The following is a 16,471-nucleotide window of genomic DNA, read 5'->3' on the forward strand; positions in this document are numbered from 1 at the left end:
GTCGCTTTAATAATATCATTTAACAATTATGTAATGTTTGTTTGTTTGTTTGTTTGTTTGTTTTTAATCTTACTTCGTTCGTGATGCTGTTTCGTTCTTATTTGGAAAAAGCTAATACGATTAACAATCGTACTAATATCATTCGCACTCCACGTAAGTTTTAATTAGAAATAAATGAAGTATCGGATAATTTATGAAAGACTAATTTTGCTTCCTTTTTTTTTTTTTTTTGAGAATTTGAGAATTTACTTGAGTCGCTATAAAAAGAAAAAACAAATAAGAGAAGATAGAGAAAGAGGAGAAGAGAAAAGTGGAAAGAGTTAACGCGTTTAGAAGGAAACAAAAACGAGAGAAAAAGAGAAATAGAGAGAAAAGTAAGAAAAAAGAAAGAAGAAGATATTTAACAGACTCGAGGCTGCAAGCGATAAGAAGTGAAAAAGAAAAAAGAAAAAAGAAAAAAGGAAAAAGGAAAAGTCAAAGAACGAAATCCCATTGATCTCTTCTTACTAGTAGAAAACCAAGTACCTAACATAGTCCTTGAACGAATCCAATGCAACCCTTTGCACTCGTCGGCAAAGTCGAAACACTTGGAGGGTGGGTTATAAGGGATGGGGTAAGGTAGTATCGGTTGATGGTGATGGTGATGGTAGTGGCGAGAAAGAGGATTTAAAGTCTGTGCACATTGATATGAACTAGAAAGGGAGATAGAAGAAAAGTTCCATGAGAAAAGAACAAGAAGCTTAGGAAAAGAATAGCATAAGTGGCTCACTTCGACAAACTGTTATGTAGAGGTTAGGACCAAAAGTTTCTAGGTGGGCCAAAAGTTCCTAAGTGATTTTAAAAATCAATTACTCTTTATCGAGACTTTTTTAATCTCGTATAGTTCAACCTTACAATTTTACAAGCTGGTGTTGCAATTTTACAATCCGAAAAGAGTAAAGAAAAGAGAAGAAAAAGAAAAAAAAAAAAAAAGAGAGAGAGAGAGAAAAAAAGAAAAAGGTCAGACAAAAATGTCTGGAGAAAAGAGTAATTGATTTTTAAAATCATTTTAGGAACTTTTGGCCCACCTAGGAACTTTCGGCCCAATCTTTTTTAATTTCTTTTGTATTAAATTACTAGAGCGTAGTTTCTTATATCGCACAAATTGGATGAACATATATAATGATGATGATGATAATAATATGTAAAAGCGATTTTTAAATTTATTAAATAGAAAAAAGAGAGAGAGAGACAGAGAGAAAGAGAGAGAGAGAGAAAGTTCATATAGAGTAAGAGGAAAATGGTCGATAGATAAGAGAGTTCGTCTGGCGCATCATGGGTGGGTCAACGTATAAAATGCATTCTCCATCGACATTTTAAACTTGCTTAATCTGATAATAATTTACATGATAATTAATATAAAATTAGTTAACCCGCTAGAATTGGCAAACGTGTACTTACTAACGACGGATTTCAAATATAATCTTTTAAAATTATCAAAAATCATAATCACCACTGTGAATATTAATAAAAATGTTCCCCTTTATAAATTTGTCATTGTGCAAAATTAAATAGAGTAAAAATAACGACGAATAAAGTATTTTATCTTCGATATTTCTACTACTATAAAAATAAATAAATAAATAGATAATGGTCCCATTCTTTGTAGAAGATTACAAACGATTATGACTTGTAATAGAATTCGAAGGAACATTTCAAATATTTAATACGTAATATTGAAATGATTCTCTCGTTTTATTGTTACCAAAACAAAACAAACAAAAATGAATGAATGAATGAATGAATGAATGAATGAATGAATGAATGAATGAATGAATGAACGAATAAATGAGTGAATGGCGTCCCATTAAGCGTCTAGATTAGAAACAATTACTGTTTCGCATTGGATTCAATTCGATGATGCGCATTCGAAAGATTTTATGGAAAAATATCGGGAATAATTTTGTTTGCTCGTTCGTTCGTTCGTTCGTTCGTTCGTTTGTTCGTCGGCTAATTTCTTACCTTCTCTACCAAACTTGCGTTTTTTCTTTCCGGCACCACCGGCGGACGAGCTCTTGCTCGAGCTCTTGTCCTTGCTCTTCCAACGTATCAGCATCTCTCGTAACCGCTTCAGCGTTTTGAGCTCACGTCATCGGCCTTGAAAAGCGACGCGCTGAGAGAGAGAGAAAGAGAGAGAGAGAGAGAGAGAGAGAGAGAGAGAGAGAGAGAGAGAGAGAGAGATAGAGAGAGAGAGAGAGGTCGCGACTAACATCGACGTAACTTTGATCGTAACTTTCGATAATAGGGGAAATGGAATAACAGTGAACGTGCGACGAACGAAGAAAAAAGAAAAAGAATGGGGGGCGGAAAAAAACGAACAGAACAAACCTCCTCGATCCAAGGATTTTCACGTGCAACTCATGGTGCCCATAAATCGATACTAGCCTATTAATTTGTTTCGATTTAATAGTAAAATAATTTTGAATTCGACGCCATTAGTGTTTATTATCGCTATTATTATCTGTTTTTAATCAATCGTTGATTGATTTTATCGAAGAAAAATAAGAATTAGATAAGAATTAGAAGGATTAGGCCATTACGAGGTGGAAGAAGAAAAGCTTCGAGGAGCCCACGTCGGCATCGCCATCTTTCGTTTTCCGAGGAAAACGCAGAAAACGCTGGCCAGTGGGTCATAAGAACGAATTGATCACTATGATGAATAATAATTATATACCCGATTAAATGTATGTATGTATGTATGTATGTATACATACATATATATATATGTCTATATATATATATAAAATAATTAGATATGATAAGAAGATATTTTTCGAATAAAACAATATCTTTTTTTATAAGATGATATGTATATGTATATATACTAAAATTGTTACTTTCGATATATTTTCTTTTCTTTTTTTTTCTTGATCACCGCGTTAACCTCCTTTCTTCTTTTCACTATCGTTGGCCTTTCCTTCCTTTGAGAATTCCTTGCGATGACTACGCGTTTCTTCCATTTAAAGTGCAACGACCGCGCGAAAGTGCACGAAGGTCAACCTACTAACTCAAAGTATGTATGTACATGAAAATAATTGGAATTAAAGTGAGGAAAATTTTTAATTTTTCATAATTTTTCTCTTTTCTTTTATGGAGGTTTCAATATGTTGGACAGAGAGAGAAGGAGAGAGAGAGTGAGAGAGAGAGAGAGAGAGAGAGAGAGAGAGAGAGAGAGAGAGAGAGAGAGAGAGAGAGAGAGAGAGAGAGAGGGAGAGGGAAGATTGATTATTTTAGAATAAAAACGTATGCAATGGTTTTGTTAAAAATGTTAAAAAAATAAGGGTGAATGAGAATCAAACGAATCTCGGTAAAAATGTAAAACGTTGAAGCGTAAGAATGGAGAATTTTTTTGTCGAAAGAAAAAGATGGATGGGACGAAATTATTGTTCTTCTTTCGCGAGATACTCGATTTGTTTTTTATCCAAACAACGTGTAATAACAACGTGGAAGAAAATTATTAGAAGAAATCTCGGAAGCGAAATTATCGATTGCTAATGTGCAATTTAAATGAAAGAAAGCGACGATTACGTTTTCTTTCTTTTGCAGATAAAAAATTCGTTCTTCCCTTCGAGACTCGATTCGTCTCATCAGAGTTACCGATCAAAAAAAAAAAAAATAAATAAATAAATAAATAAATAAATAAATAAGCAGAAAAGACACGAAAGGAAATCGTTCTCGTAGAAAACGAAAGAAAGATTGTAATATCTGTCATTTTCTCACAAAAATCATTTTCTTCGTGGACTGTAATCGATTCTCGATAAAAGATGTACGAAAAAGAAATTGAAAAGAAAAATAGAACACGAAGAGAAACAACGATACAACGATTAGAACAAAATGAACCTTATCTCGAAAGTTATCGATCGCACAGGTGCACGGATACGATACAAGCCCCAGGAACAAATTGTTGATTCGTAAGAAAGAAAAAAGAGAAAAGAAAAAAAGAAAAAAAGAAAAAAAAAAGAAAGGCCGACGATAATTTGGCACAATTAATCATTTCCTTCGAAATTCAATCCGTGTCCTCTCGAAAATAGATAAACGTAATTGGTCGAAGATAAGCGAAGGAAAAACGAATGGGCAATTGCGAGGACCAATAAAATAGCGTCATCGTTCAAGAATAGAATGGGAAGAAACGTCTAAACGTTTCGATTGCACCGTATCAAAAAAACTACCGCACAAAAAGGAACAATAAATATACCGAAATCATTTGATTTCTGTTATATTCGATCCACTCTTAAGAGAAGAGAAGATTTATGATAACCCAAAGATAGATATCTCATGATGACAAAAAGAAGAGAAAAACAAAAAAAAAAAAGTATCACTGTCAAGAAATAGAACGGAACAACAAATCACGAATCTCGAGTGTTATCGATCGCACGGTAGAAAAACTAACGTTGTTTCTTCGACCATTGGCAATTATTATTTCACACGGAATAAAAAGATCTCTCTATTAAGATAGTCTTGTTAAAAACTCGATTCACCTCTTAAAAGATACATAAAAGTATATACAATCACACGTACACATACGTACACACAGAAAGAGAGAGAGAGAGAGAGAGAGAGAGAGAGAGGGAGAGGGAGGGAGAGAAAGAGGGAGGAAGAGAGAGAAAGAGAGTTCTTTGACTTGAGCAAGATTTATCTCGGACGTCGAGGGAGGTCGAGTCCGAGGCACTCGCGTGCGTCAGGGGCGCGCGCCGTTAACATGAGAGAGAGAGAGAGAGAGAAAGAGAAAGAGAAAGAGAGAGAGAGAGAGAGAGAGAGGCCAAATCAAACGAACGAAAGAAAGAAAAAGAGAGAGAGAGAGAGAGGGAGAGAGAGAGGGCGCGTGGGAGCGCCGAGACGAGAACAACTTCGTCGAAGTCGAAGGTCGCGATCGATCCTTAAAACTCTAAAAGACGGTTTTGATGGTTGGTTGGTTGGTTGGTTGGTTGGTAGGTTGGTTGGTTGGTAGGTAGGTTGGTTGGTTGGTTGGTTGGTTGGTTGGTTGGTAGGTTGGTTGGTTGTGGCCGTGCGTGGAGTTGTGTGTGGCAAAGATTAGAAAAAGATAAAGAAAAAAAAAAGGAAAACTAAATCAAACGGGAAGAAATATATATATATATACATATATATGTTTGTATATATATATATGTATATATATATATATATATGAGTAAAAGCGTAAAAGAGTAAGCGCGTAAAATATCGTAAAGTAGTGTGTGAGTTTAAACGCGAGAGCACCAAAAGCAGAGAGAGAACAACACCGGTGCAGTCAACAGCGCACCGAGACGCACTAGCAAGAGATCTCACCGAATCCCGGCTCGAGCCGCCTCTCCCTTCGTGTGACGTCACGGGAACCAACCAAGCCGGGGGATCGATGCCGAACGCGAACCACCTCCGCCCCAAACTGTACGTCCTCCCAAAGCGGCGTTAGCGCCGCTACTGACTACACGGAAAACATTCGACTTTTATTATCCTAACTTTATTTCTAGGATTTTTTTTTTTTTTTTCATATATATAATTCATCAGATCGAACAAATATCCAGATATTTTTTTTACTACTTCGATCCCGATAAGTTGTTCGAAAGATTAGGAATGAGCTTTCGATTTTCTTGTCCTTTTTCTTTTTTCTTTTTCTTTTTTTTTTTCATAGGGTTTTAACAGTCCTCACTTTTGTTTCGAGAGAATTGGCTTTTTAAGAGGAAAGGATTTTAGCCAGTTGCTCGGTTTATTTTTTTTTCTCCCTTTTTTTTTTTCTTTCTTTCTCGGAGTGATATATCTATACCTCTGAAATTATTTTTTGAGAAAGAAAAATAAATAGAGAGAGAGAGAGAGAGAGAGAGATTAGAAATGCGTGTAAAAGGACGACGAACTTAAGATGCTTAGAAAGGTCAAGGCGCCGCTGGACCAAACGATAAGTCTCTCCACCTGTCGGCAAATCGACGACTCTGTGTACACGAAATGATTTGTTCGCTCCATCGGTATATCCACGATCAAGAAATAGTTTATTGGCATTTGGTGTGGCTATAATAATTTTTTTTAAATATTTTCTAATGAAAATGTTGGACCTAGTATACTTTACTTTTTTTTACCTTCTAATCAATTTCGATATAGCGTAGTATTTGTAATAATTGTTGTCGAAGTTTGTTAATATTTCCTATCTATATTGACAAAATTAAATATTCAATATATTTTTTTCCCGGAATTACTACAGTATCGAGGAATAAAGCGATCGTTTACAAAAAGTCGATTTTATCAGCAAAATCAAGTTATACATTTTTAAAAACGTTCATACGTATTTGCCATCGGAATTATTTGCTTGGTCGAAATGTACCGACGAGAGATGCGAAATTTTTTGATATAAATAAAAGGAAAAACAAAAACAAGAAAAGAGAGAGAGAGAGAGAGAGAGAGAGAGAGAGAGAAAACAAACAAATACTTAACAGAAATAGAATTATAGATAGATATATAAAAAAAAAAATCATAAATTTCTTAACTATGTAAATGGATCTCTGTAGAGAAAAAGATCGTTCCTGTTTTTTTCTTTTTTGTAAAATCTTACGAGTCCAGAAAGGAAGTGTATGAGATTGGACGTGAGTGAGAGATAGAGGTAGAGATAAAAAGATAGAGAGAGAGAGAGAGAGAGAGAGGGAGATAGAAAGAGAATTGCATTTTTAACGTCCACGCTGTGCGAAAGGGCAAGCGACGAGGATTTTGCATGAGCAAACTTTGCGAAAGGCTCTTTGAGAGTGAAAGAAGCAGGGAGGGAATATATTATCCTCGATTCTCCTTTTCGCTCTGTATCCCTCTCTTTCTCTTTCCTAGACCCTCTCTTTTTCTTTATTTTCTGTCTTACGTATTCTCCCAACGGTATAATTTCATTTGCCGTATTATTCAAAGGATGAAAAATATGCATTTGATGGGTCCTCGCTAACGCGACGACACTTGCCGATTTATTCGAGAGGAAACTGGAATTATTTCATTCGTTGAAAGAAAATAAAGGATCAGGATTAAGAAGATGACGATTACGATCATAATGATCGTAATGATTACGACGGTATCACGACGGTATCACGAAGGTATGATAACGATCGCGATGACGACGAAGAACGTCCTGGCAATAACCGATTGGTCTTTTAAACGGCCACGTAATAGCTCGCCGATCGTAAACTCTCCGTAAGTTGCACTACGTGCAAGGAGTTGCATCGAACGGAGATGGAAGGTCAATGACCTTAGCTGTGCCAGTCCAGAGAGAGAGACGCTAATCCTAACCGGTCGTATATACGTATGTACGTATATATGTACTTAGGTACATACGTGCTTCTTTTACTTTCTTACGTTTGCGTCTCTCTTGCCTTTCTTTAGAACAAACGTTACGTTACGTTACGTTTCTCAAATGCGATCTTAGAGAATCTTATTTCTAACGCGCGTTTCTATTTTTATTCTTCTTTCCCTTTATCCTTGATTCGATTTGTTTCATTTTTCTTTGTCTGTCTGTCTGTCTGTCTGTTTGTTTGTTTCTCTCTTTCCTCGTTGAAAGCTGTTCTTTGCAAGATTTTCTTTTCAAAGATTCGTTGGGACGAAGAAGAGAAAATTAAGAATGTATAGCGATCACCCGGACGAATATTTCTCAATGGACGGAAGATGACAAATTGATCGTTTATATGGAAGCGAAACGAAGGTTGACCTATCTACGTGCAGAGATAGATGAACGGACAACGTTTTACGATTGAAAAATAATGCACGTATGTATTCGATTCGAACGATTTGCTCAAGACTCACCGTCGCTCCTGCCGAATATTCGTTGAACCTCGCCGGCAGCTTCGCTTCCGCTTTCGCTCTCGCAAAGGGCAGGCCACTTCCTATAATTATTGGGAGGGACGTTCCATCTTTGTCCTTGACCGACGTTAGGTTCCTTGGGTAACGGTGGAAGCGGTCTGTCGGCATCGTATTCTTGCGAAAGGGACTTCGAATCGTTGTTCCGAGGTGTCCGATGATAACCGTAACTAGCTTCTAAATTACGAGAACAAGAAGACGTCGTTGGATAACCGGTATATACGATATCCAAATTAGGATCACGAATGAACACGGAATCGGTGTCGGAAACGCTGTCGTCGCTTCTGTGTCTTCTCGTCGGTGGTTCGGAGGCCGTCCCATGTTTGGTCGGCCAATTACCATTGGACAATTCGGTCCCAACGTTTTGATTAGAAAAACTAACTCTTTTCGTACCGGTAGTGGAGTATTCGACGGAGTCGCTGCTCACCAAACTTCCACGTTTAAATATAGGATGAGGTCGAGTGGTTTGTTGCTTGTTGCCGTCGTTGTTGCAATCGTTGTCGTCGTCGTAATTGTAAACTACACCGTCGGATTTGTTGACGTTACGATTAACGCGTAAATGCGGAGAGGCGCTCTTCGATCTTCTGGGACTCAATCTGGAACGATCGTCGACGGATTTAATCGGTATCTCTTGTCGATCGCGAATCGCGTGTTGTTGGGGTCTGACTATTAGGATCGGTTGAGTGGAACCCTTTTGACCGTGCATCAAGTTGGGTCTCAAGGGATTACTGCTTTTCGTCGGACGCGTTTTCTCATTGGACCAATAGGATCGATCCATGGTGGTGTCGGTGGACGTTGTCGTCGGCTGCTGACGAACGGCCGATCGACCGACCGGACGATTCGAGATCGATCGGGACTCCTCCATTAAATTTCTTTCGTAAATTCGCCGTTGTTGTTCCTCGTCGAGTTTCTTCAATTGTTGCCAATAGACGGCCTCTCGAATCTCCGGGAGGTTAATCTTGTGAGAAGTAGGTTGCTTGTCGCGCGTTGGCTCGACGCGCAGAGATTCGTTGTTGACGGGCAATCCGGTTTTCCTATGAGCTTCCAATGCCTTTTGTTGCCAATAAAAGGCTTCCAAGTGTTGCATGGTTCGTCTCTTCGAAGGCGACGACGAGGACGACGGCAGCGACGCTGGGTTGCAACTTATCGGACAACCTTGTCCGTGATAAACGCCGGCCTCGTTGCTCATCCGAGAACTTTCGCCGACGAGAACGCGAGCTCTCTGTCTTTCCGAGATCGGTTCGCGTTGGAGAGAACCTTTGCTGGTATAAAGTTTCTCTTGACTCGAGACGGACAACGACGACGTCATCGTCGTCGTCGTCGCCGTCGTCGTCGTCGCCGTCGTCGTCGTCGCCGTCGGGCCGGAGGAATCGTTGACGTTTCTTCTGCACGCGCCGGGCTCGCTTCGTAGACGAGAACCGGCGTAAACTGGTTCGGGTCTTTGGAGATTTTTCATCGTACAGACCGACGAGCTGCCCGACGCCGTCGGTATCATCGAGAACGGCGGCAGACTCGCCGATCTGTGGCCGTCGATGTTGTCGCGATTCCGTTGACCTTGACTCTCCTTCATTTTGGAGAAACCGTCGTCGTTGATCCTCTCGACGCGGTCCTTCGGCACGTTGCACATCGTCGTGGTAATCGGCGATTCCGGACGCAGACGTTCGATGTTACCGAACGTCCTTCTCTCGTAAATAACTTCTCTCTTGGGCGAGGCTATCAGAATTTGATCGCTCGGCTGCGCCTTCCTCGAGGCTCCTCTCGGCGACGACGAAGAACCCTTTTTACTCGGCATTGGAATTCTGTTGCTCGTCGTATCGGCGTCGTTGCGCTTTCTCTCGATCTCGGTATCGCGACCATCGCCGAGCGGGGACGGTGGCGTCTCGTCGTACACTCGTTCCTCCAGCTCGTCCCCGGGATAACCGGGATTCTTCGTGGGTCGCGTCTCGTTCGCATAAATCCCTTCGTTTTGCGCGCTCGGCGAGGTCCTAGCGCTGGTCCTCGGCGAGTTCAAGTAATACTCGCCGCTCTTCGAACTCGACGGCGAGAACTCGCTCTTCTGGCTCGAATTGGGCGTGCAACAGGAATCCGCGTAGTCGCCGGACTTCTGGCTAGATCCCGGCGAGGAATATTTCCCGGTCCTGTCGTTGGACGTATCGACGACAACCGTCACGGATTGTCTTCTCCCGAGCTCGTTTTCATAATTCTCCGCGCGCGACTCCCGTTCCTCTTGGCACTCCTCCCTCTCGTAATTCTCGTAATTGGATAGTTCTACTCTGGCACGCGGGATGGCTGGTAACGGTCTGTCGATCGGCCGCACCAATCTCGACTTGGAAAAGTATCTTTCCGCGGGTGGCGCCGAGATCCTACCGGACGGCCCGTGATTCCTTTGGAAGAACGCTCGGCCACCACGATTCGCCTCTTGAAGGCTGTGCTTACGTTCCAACTGGCCGCCCAACGTCGATCTTCCATTCTCCAATTCCAACCCCGGTTTTATTCCAACCGCGTCCTCCTCCATCTTCCTCTCCTCGTATCTCTTATCATCGCTCGATAATACTTTCCTATCGTACCATCTACCGACGTCCTCCACGATCGCATTGGACGGCGCCATTTCCGTACGATACTTGGACGCCTGCACCATGATCTTCCTTCCCTCGTCGTTCTCCGAAAAATGATCGGGCGTACTCGTGATCAAGCCCTGATCGGGAAACAGTTCCCGCTTGATCTCGTCCAATCTTTCCTCGATCATCGAACCGTTCAAACTGTTGTCCAATTTGACGTTCCTCTTGATGTCCTCGTTCAAATTCATAGTGTCGGGCGATCTCGTGTAATTGCCATTCTGTTGATAACGAGCGAAATGTCTCTCGTCCTGTTTCCTTCTCTCCTTGCGCTCCTTCTTTTTGTTGTAATCCTTCCTCGAATCTTTCGGCGAGAAGAAACCCGGTAACAATCTCCTCAAGCCCGACTTCTTTTTCTGCTTTTCTTCCTTCTTTAATCTCGAAACACCAGGCTCCATCGTAAATTCTCTTATCAGTTTGGCGTATCCGTCCTCGGTTCTTCGCTCTATCTTATTTACCGTTTCGCTCCTTCTCCCGGATTCCCTGGGTATCGATCGATCCTTCGATTTCCTCGATGGATCCTCCTCGTACGATCTAGCGTTCGGTGATCGACGATCGATGTAACCGTCGCTCGCCAGCTTCTTCCTCTTCTCCTCCTCGTCCAATCCCGAGTCCGAACCGAGCGTGCTCACCGTACTACCTTCGAAAAATTCGATCGACGCTCTTCTACACGACGATATTGCTTCTCGATCTTCCTCGAATTTCGCGTTGGAAAATCTTACGGATCTTTCGACGACTATACTCTCCTGGGACGACACGCTTCCAAATTCTTCGACGTAGGACGACTCCGAGGACGAGGAATCCTCCGATCGATCCTCGTTTCCAGATCTACGCTGAAGAAATTCGCCGGACCATCTCTTCTCTATTTCGGATACTTTTCTACAATAACGCGGTTTAGTTTCCAAATCCTTGCCCAACGTCAAACGTTTCTCCTCTATCTCCAATCTCTCCTCCAATCTTTGCCTCTCTAAAAAGTCTGAATCAAATTTTATCTCGTTAAGGTTTTGATTCGTCTCGATTTCGATCGACGATCTCAAAGGACGATTCGACAATTCCTCGTTGTAACTCAACGCGGTTATAGCTTGTATCCGCGTACCCAAATTATCTTGCAATACTTTGATCTTCGTTCTACTTTCTTCCAAACGATCTAACGGGCTCTTAAGACGATCGATCTTCTTCTCGCAGCTCGTTTCACCATCCCTCTTAACTTCTTCCCTCCTTATCGCTTTCCCTCGAAAATTTTCACCTACCACCTTCGACTTATCGGGCTTGTCTTCGTTAATTAAAAAGTTTCTCGAGTCCAAACCTGCGACCAACGAATTACCGATCGTCGTTGGACGTTTGATCGGCTTAACGGGTTTGACTTTTTCCTTGAAAAATTGAAACGATGGTTTCTCAAACACCGCGCTATCCTTCTTCTTTTTATTATCGTTGTTAGTACTAGCGGTAATACTATTAGTCTTGTTGTCGTTATTGTTATTTCTTTTCTCACCACTTTTTTCTTCGACCAGTTTAACGACCTTTTTCTCTTTCCTTTGATTGTACGAGGAAGAAAATACGAGGACGCTTTTTTCGATATTCGTTAATTCCTCCACCGTTTGAACTCGTAATTCTCTCGACGTCTCTTCCTTCTTCTCGTTGATTAGATTACTTTTCTCTTTGTCCTTCTCTAAATTCTTCTCATCGGGCCGCTCGCTTCCTGGCTCCATTCTCGATTCGTATACTCGCTACCGTTTAGATACGCCTGCGAAAGTAAAAGGTATTAAGTAGTTCGACATTCTTGCCGCTTTTGCGTTCCGATCTTTCAAATACATTTATATATATATAGAGAGAGAGAGAGAGAGACAGATTAATAATCGATTTTTTCCATTATTTGTTAATAATCATTAGCAATTATCAATACCATTAGTAAATTGTTATTTAATGAATTATCGTCTCTACGTCTATTATATTTGTATTAAAAAAAACTTTTTTTTTCTTTACTATAGATATATGTATATGTATATATTCTTTCTTTTTTCATTTGAAATATTAAATTCTGCATTTCTATGAAAATTATATTTAAATCTCGCATGTGTGCGTGTGCGCGAATGTAATTTTTGCCTGAAAAGTATTATGATATAATAAAAAAAAGCAAAGGAATGTATTAAAATCCTGAGTATTTATTTAATCTCTAATCAAAATGTGATCTAAACTTTCAAGTCGATCAAACTATCCATTTACACGGTAAAATGAACACAAGCAAACGAAAGAATTCGTAGATAACTCTAGATAGTATCTAAGATAATCATCTTCGTTACACTTTTCGCTATATCGAGAGCATAAAAAGTAGCACAACCGACGATTTTACATTCCAATATTTATAACACAATTAACGAGAATTATTATGATGAAACCTTTCTTTTTCCACTTATCACAAGCATCTTTTAATCGCAATATCGTAATTACTTCAAACATCACTATAAATAAAAAGCAGGAGTCCAAATCGAGAAATAAAATTATATTATTTTCAACATAAACTTCATTACGATCTATCCGACCATTTAAACAACGACGTGTCTGATTTTTCAAAATCGATTATCACATATACACTTTCTCGAGAATATCTAATTAAAATATAGAAAGCAAAGAGAAATAAATAAATAAATAAATAAATGAATGAAAGAATAAGCAAAAAAAAAAAAAAAGGAAACAATACGCACGCGCGCGCACTTTAATCTTGTTACAAACGAAATAATTACTATCACTTGGTATATATTAAAATAATTATTAAAACGAGAAATATGAATCCAGAATTAAAAAAGAAGAAAAAATACATATACATAACATACATATACATGTACATTACACGTGCACGTACATAAGAATTTTGATTTACATAAGATTATAAAAATTTTGAATAATACTATCATAAATTTTATATCGTATTCTCTTATGGAGACTCGGAAATGATGATGATAATAATAATAATAATAATAGAAAAGAGAAAAAGAAAAAGAAAAAGAAAAAGAAGAAAAGAAAAAAACTAACAAAAGATAAAACGTTCTCTTTCACTTTCAACGTATCTCCGTTATCGTATCGGAGCAAACGAGAGTACTGAACATGATTACTCGCCACGAAACGCAATATTCCTCGTCGAAATCTATCCAAGGATATCGACTTACTTCGTACTGTGGTATATATATATATATATATATATATATATATATACATACACATATATATACATATATACATACATATACAAACATACAGTACATTACGTTACATTACATTGCATTGCATTGCATGCATCATACATACGTGATTATATATATACATCATACATCATATATATATGTGTGTGTGTGTGTGAAATATCGTTGTGTAGAGAAGAAATGACGTAAATCACGTTACGACGTTTCACTCAAAGAATACTCTTTGTGTGATTCTGTCTATGTAATACGTAAATATGTTATTGCATATATGTACATATATATATATATGTATATATCATACACGTAATAGACACGAAAGCAAAAACAATCTTTATCGTGAACGATATAATTTTTTAAGCACAAAATCAAAACACGAAATCAAAACCAAATCCTTATCATTAACGATATAACTATAATTTTTTAACCATAACCAATCATTATCCATCACTAAACTATATATCACTGTAACGATACCATAGTTTTTCTCTTTTTCTTTCGAACATGATTATTAAACTACAATGTAATCCATTTTGTCGAGCAATCACTGTCGCGCTATTTTCTCCAATATATATATACATATAAAAGAAAAAACAAAACAAAAACAAAAACAAAAAAAAATAGGCAGAAAACAAAAAAAAAAAAAAAGAGAGAGAAGAAGAAAGAAAGAAACACCAAAAGATATCTGTGCGAATTTATGTATCTCGAAAATAAGATAGCCCGGGTCGAGATGAGACGAGCGCGAAAGTACGAGATGGGTCCAAACGACAACAAAAAAAAAAAAAAAAAGAAGAAAAAAGAAAAAGAAAAAACAAGTAGATGCAGCAGCAGCAGCAGCAGAAGAAGAAGAAGAAGAAGAAAATGAAAAAAAAGAAGTAGAAGAAATAGAAGAAGTAGAAGAAGAAGAAACGTGACGGCGCAACGACGACGATGTCTCTAAACCGACTGACTGCTGCGAGTAGTATGATCGCTACAATGTGGATATAGTGTGAAAGAGAGAGAGAGAGAGAGAGAGAGAGAGAGATAGTCAGATATATAGATAAATAGATAGATAGATAGATAGATAGATAGATAGATAGATAGATAGATAGATAGATAAAGACAGAGAGAGAGAGAGAAGGTGGGGCAAGTAACATACACGCACAAGAACTTACGATCACGAGGAAGGACTGACAGAGTTCGGTTATCTCTCTTTCTCTCCCTCTCTCCTCTATATCTCTGTCTCTCTTTCTTTCTCTGTGTCTGTCTGTCTGTCTGTCTGTCTGTCTCTATCTCTCTATCTCTGTTTAGTCCGAGCAAAGTCTCTAGATCGTGAGGAAGGCTCGTTGGGAGAGTGCTAGTCCGATAACAGACGAGAAGTTACAGGTAACGCGTTATTTACTCATGACACATCGTACGATCGACGAGGATAACACCCAGTGATTCTCAATTTTTTTTTTTTTTTTTTTTTTTTCTATTATTATCACAATTGTTGTTGTTGTTGTTAGTATTAGTGCAGGTTGATTAGAATTCTTTTTAACGTTCAAGCTCGTCCATGTATCGACTATACGATAGAACGTTGTTGAGATGGTGCGAGATGTTTCATTTATTTGATTTGATTTTCTTTTCGGCTTCTTCTTTCTTTTTTTTTTTTTTTTTTTTTTTTCTTATTTGGATAGAGATTTGTGATTAAAATGATTCGAATCAATTTTAAGATAATGTATATATATATATATATATTTATTTATTTATTTATTTATTAGATTGTTAGAATCGAATTAGTTTTGTGATTGATAAAATATAAGAATAGATATGAAACGTATAATTCTTTTTTCTTTTTTTTACTTTCGTAGTAAGATAAATCGAAATAAAATTGACAGTGTTGGGATTAGAAAAAGTGTCGGATTAAAAAAAAAAAAAAAAAAAACGAGAAACTGTAATTTATAAGTAGGTATTTCGTTTAGGCTTATCGTGAGAAAAAATGGCGAGATAACGCGTTCACGTAGTTGGAAAGATAGATAAAGATAACGATGGTCGTTCTTTCGATGAATCGAAACGACTGATTCAACCAACTATAACACCGTTTCAACTTTCAAATATTTTTTTATTTAAATCAAGAAGACATAAATACTCCAGAGAGAGAGAGAGAGAGAGAGAAAGAAAGAGAGAGAGAGAGAGAGAGAGAGAGAGAGAGAGATAATGAAGTTCTTTGTGTCGAGTTCTTCGAAAGAAATATTTGCAAAATGAAAGTAACCTTCAAATTAATATAATATTATACTTAATTAAATGTTCGCTTAGATACAGATACGCATTGTCCTGTTTTTTTTTTTTTTTTTTAATAAATAATATGCAATTATCAAAGTTCAATATTATTTAATAAACAAAAAAAAAAAAAAGACTCGTATCTAACTTTCCTTAATGATTACCTTCACTGTTCAAGACAGTAATTTATATCTTTGTCAATCACAATTTAAACGTTTATACTTTCATATATAAGATTTAAAGAAATGAAAAAAAGAAAAAGAAATGAAAAGAAACATTGTCAAAGTCAATTGCGTAATAATCTTCTCGCTATTATCCTAAAAGAACACCACGCTGGTAGGCCTAATCAAATTAGCAAGAAAATTAGCCTAGTAACTTATAGAAATCGTAGATGTTAACGCATACCCACCTTTATTATTTGTCTATCTTTAGAAAGATCTAGCAAGTAGAAAAGTTTAACGGGTATCACAGGAGAGGTGAGAAAAAATGCAGGTAAAAAAGAAAGAGAAAGGAAGTTGCACAGGTAAGAAGCGAGCCAAGGTAGCTTTGTGTCTGGTTTTAACAGAAAAAAAA

The 16,471-nt window shown here is 38.1% G+C and overlaps 1 protein-coding gene across 1 annotated transcript in view; it reads right to left on the reverse strand.

Annotated features, from left to right (window-relative positions):
- LOC122634711 overlaps positions 1-16,471 on the reverse strand; it is a gene marked incomplete at its 3' end in the record, with an annotated part of 52,082 nt that overhangs the window by 32,412 nt on the left and 3,199 nt on the right. Inside the window, exon 2 of the mRNA XM_043823918.1 lies at positions 7,795-12,207. Within this exon, the coding sequence (XP_043679853.1) occupies positions 7,795-12,172 (4,378 nt within the window). The remainder of the gene's footprint in view (positions 1-7,794; positions 12,208-16,471) is intronic.

The sequence above is a fragment of the Vespula pensylvanica genome, chromosome 15, assembly GCF_014466175.1.
Source record: "Vespula pensylvanica isolate Volc-1 chromosome 15, ASM1446617v1, whole genome shotgun sequence".
NCBI classification, from domain to species: domain Eukaryota; kingdom Metazoa; phylum Arthropoda; class Insecta; order Hymenoptera; family Vespidae; genus Vespula; species Vespula pensylvanica.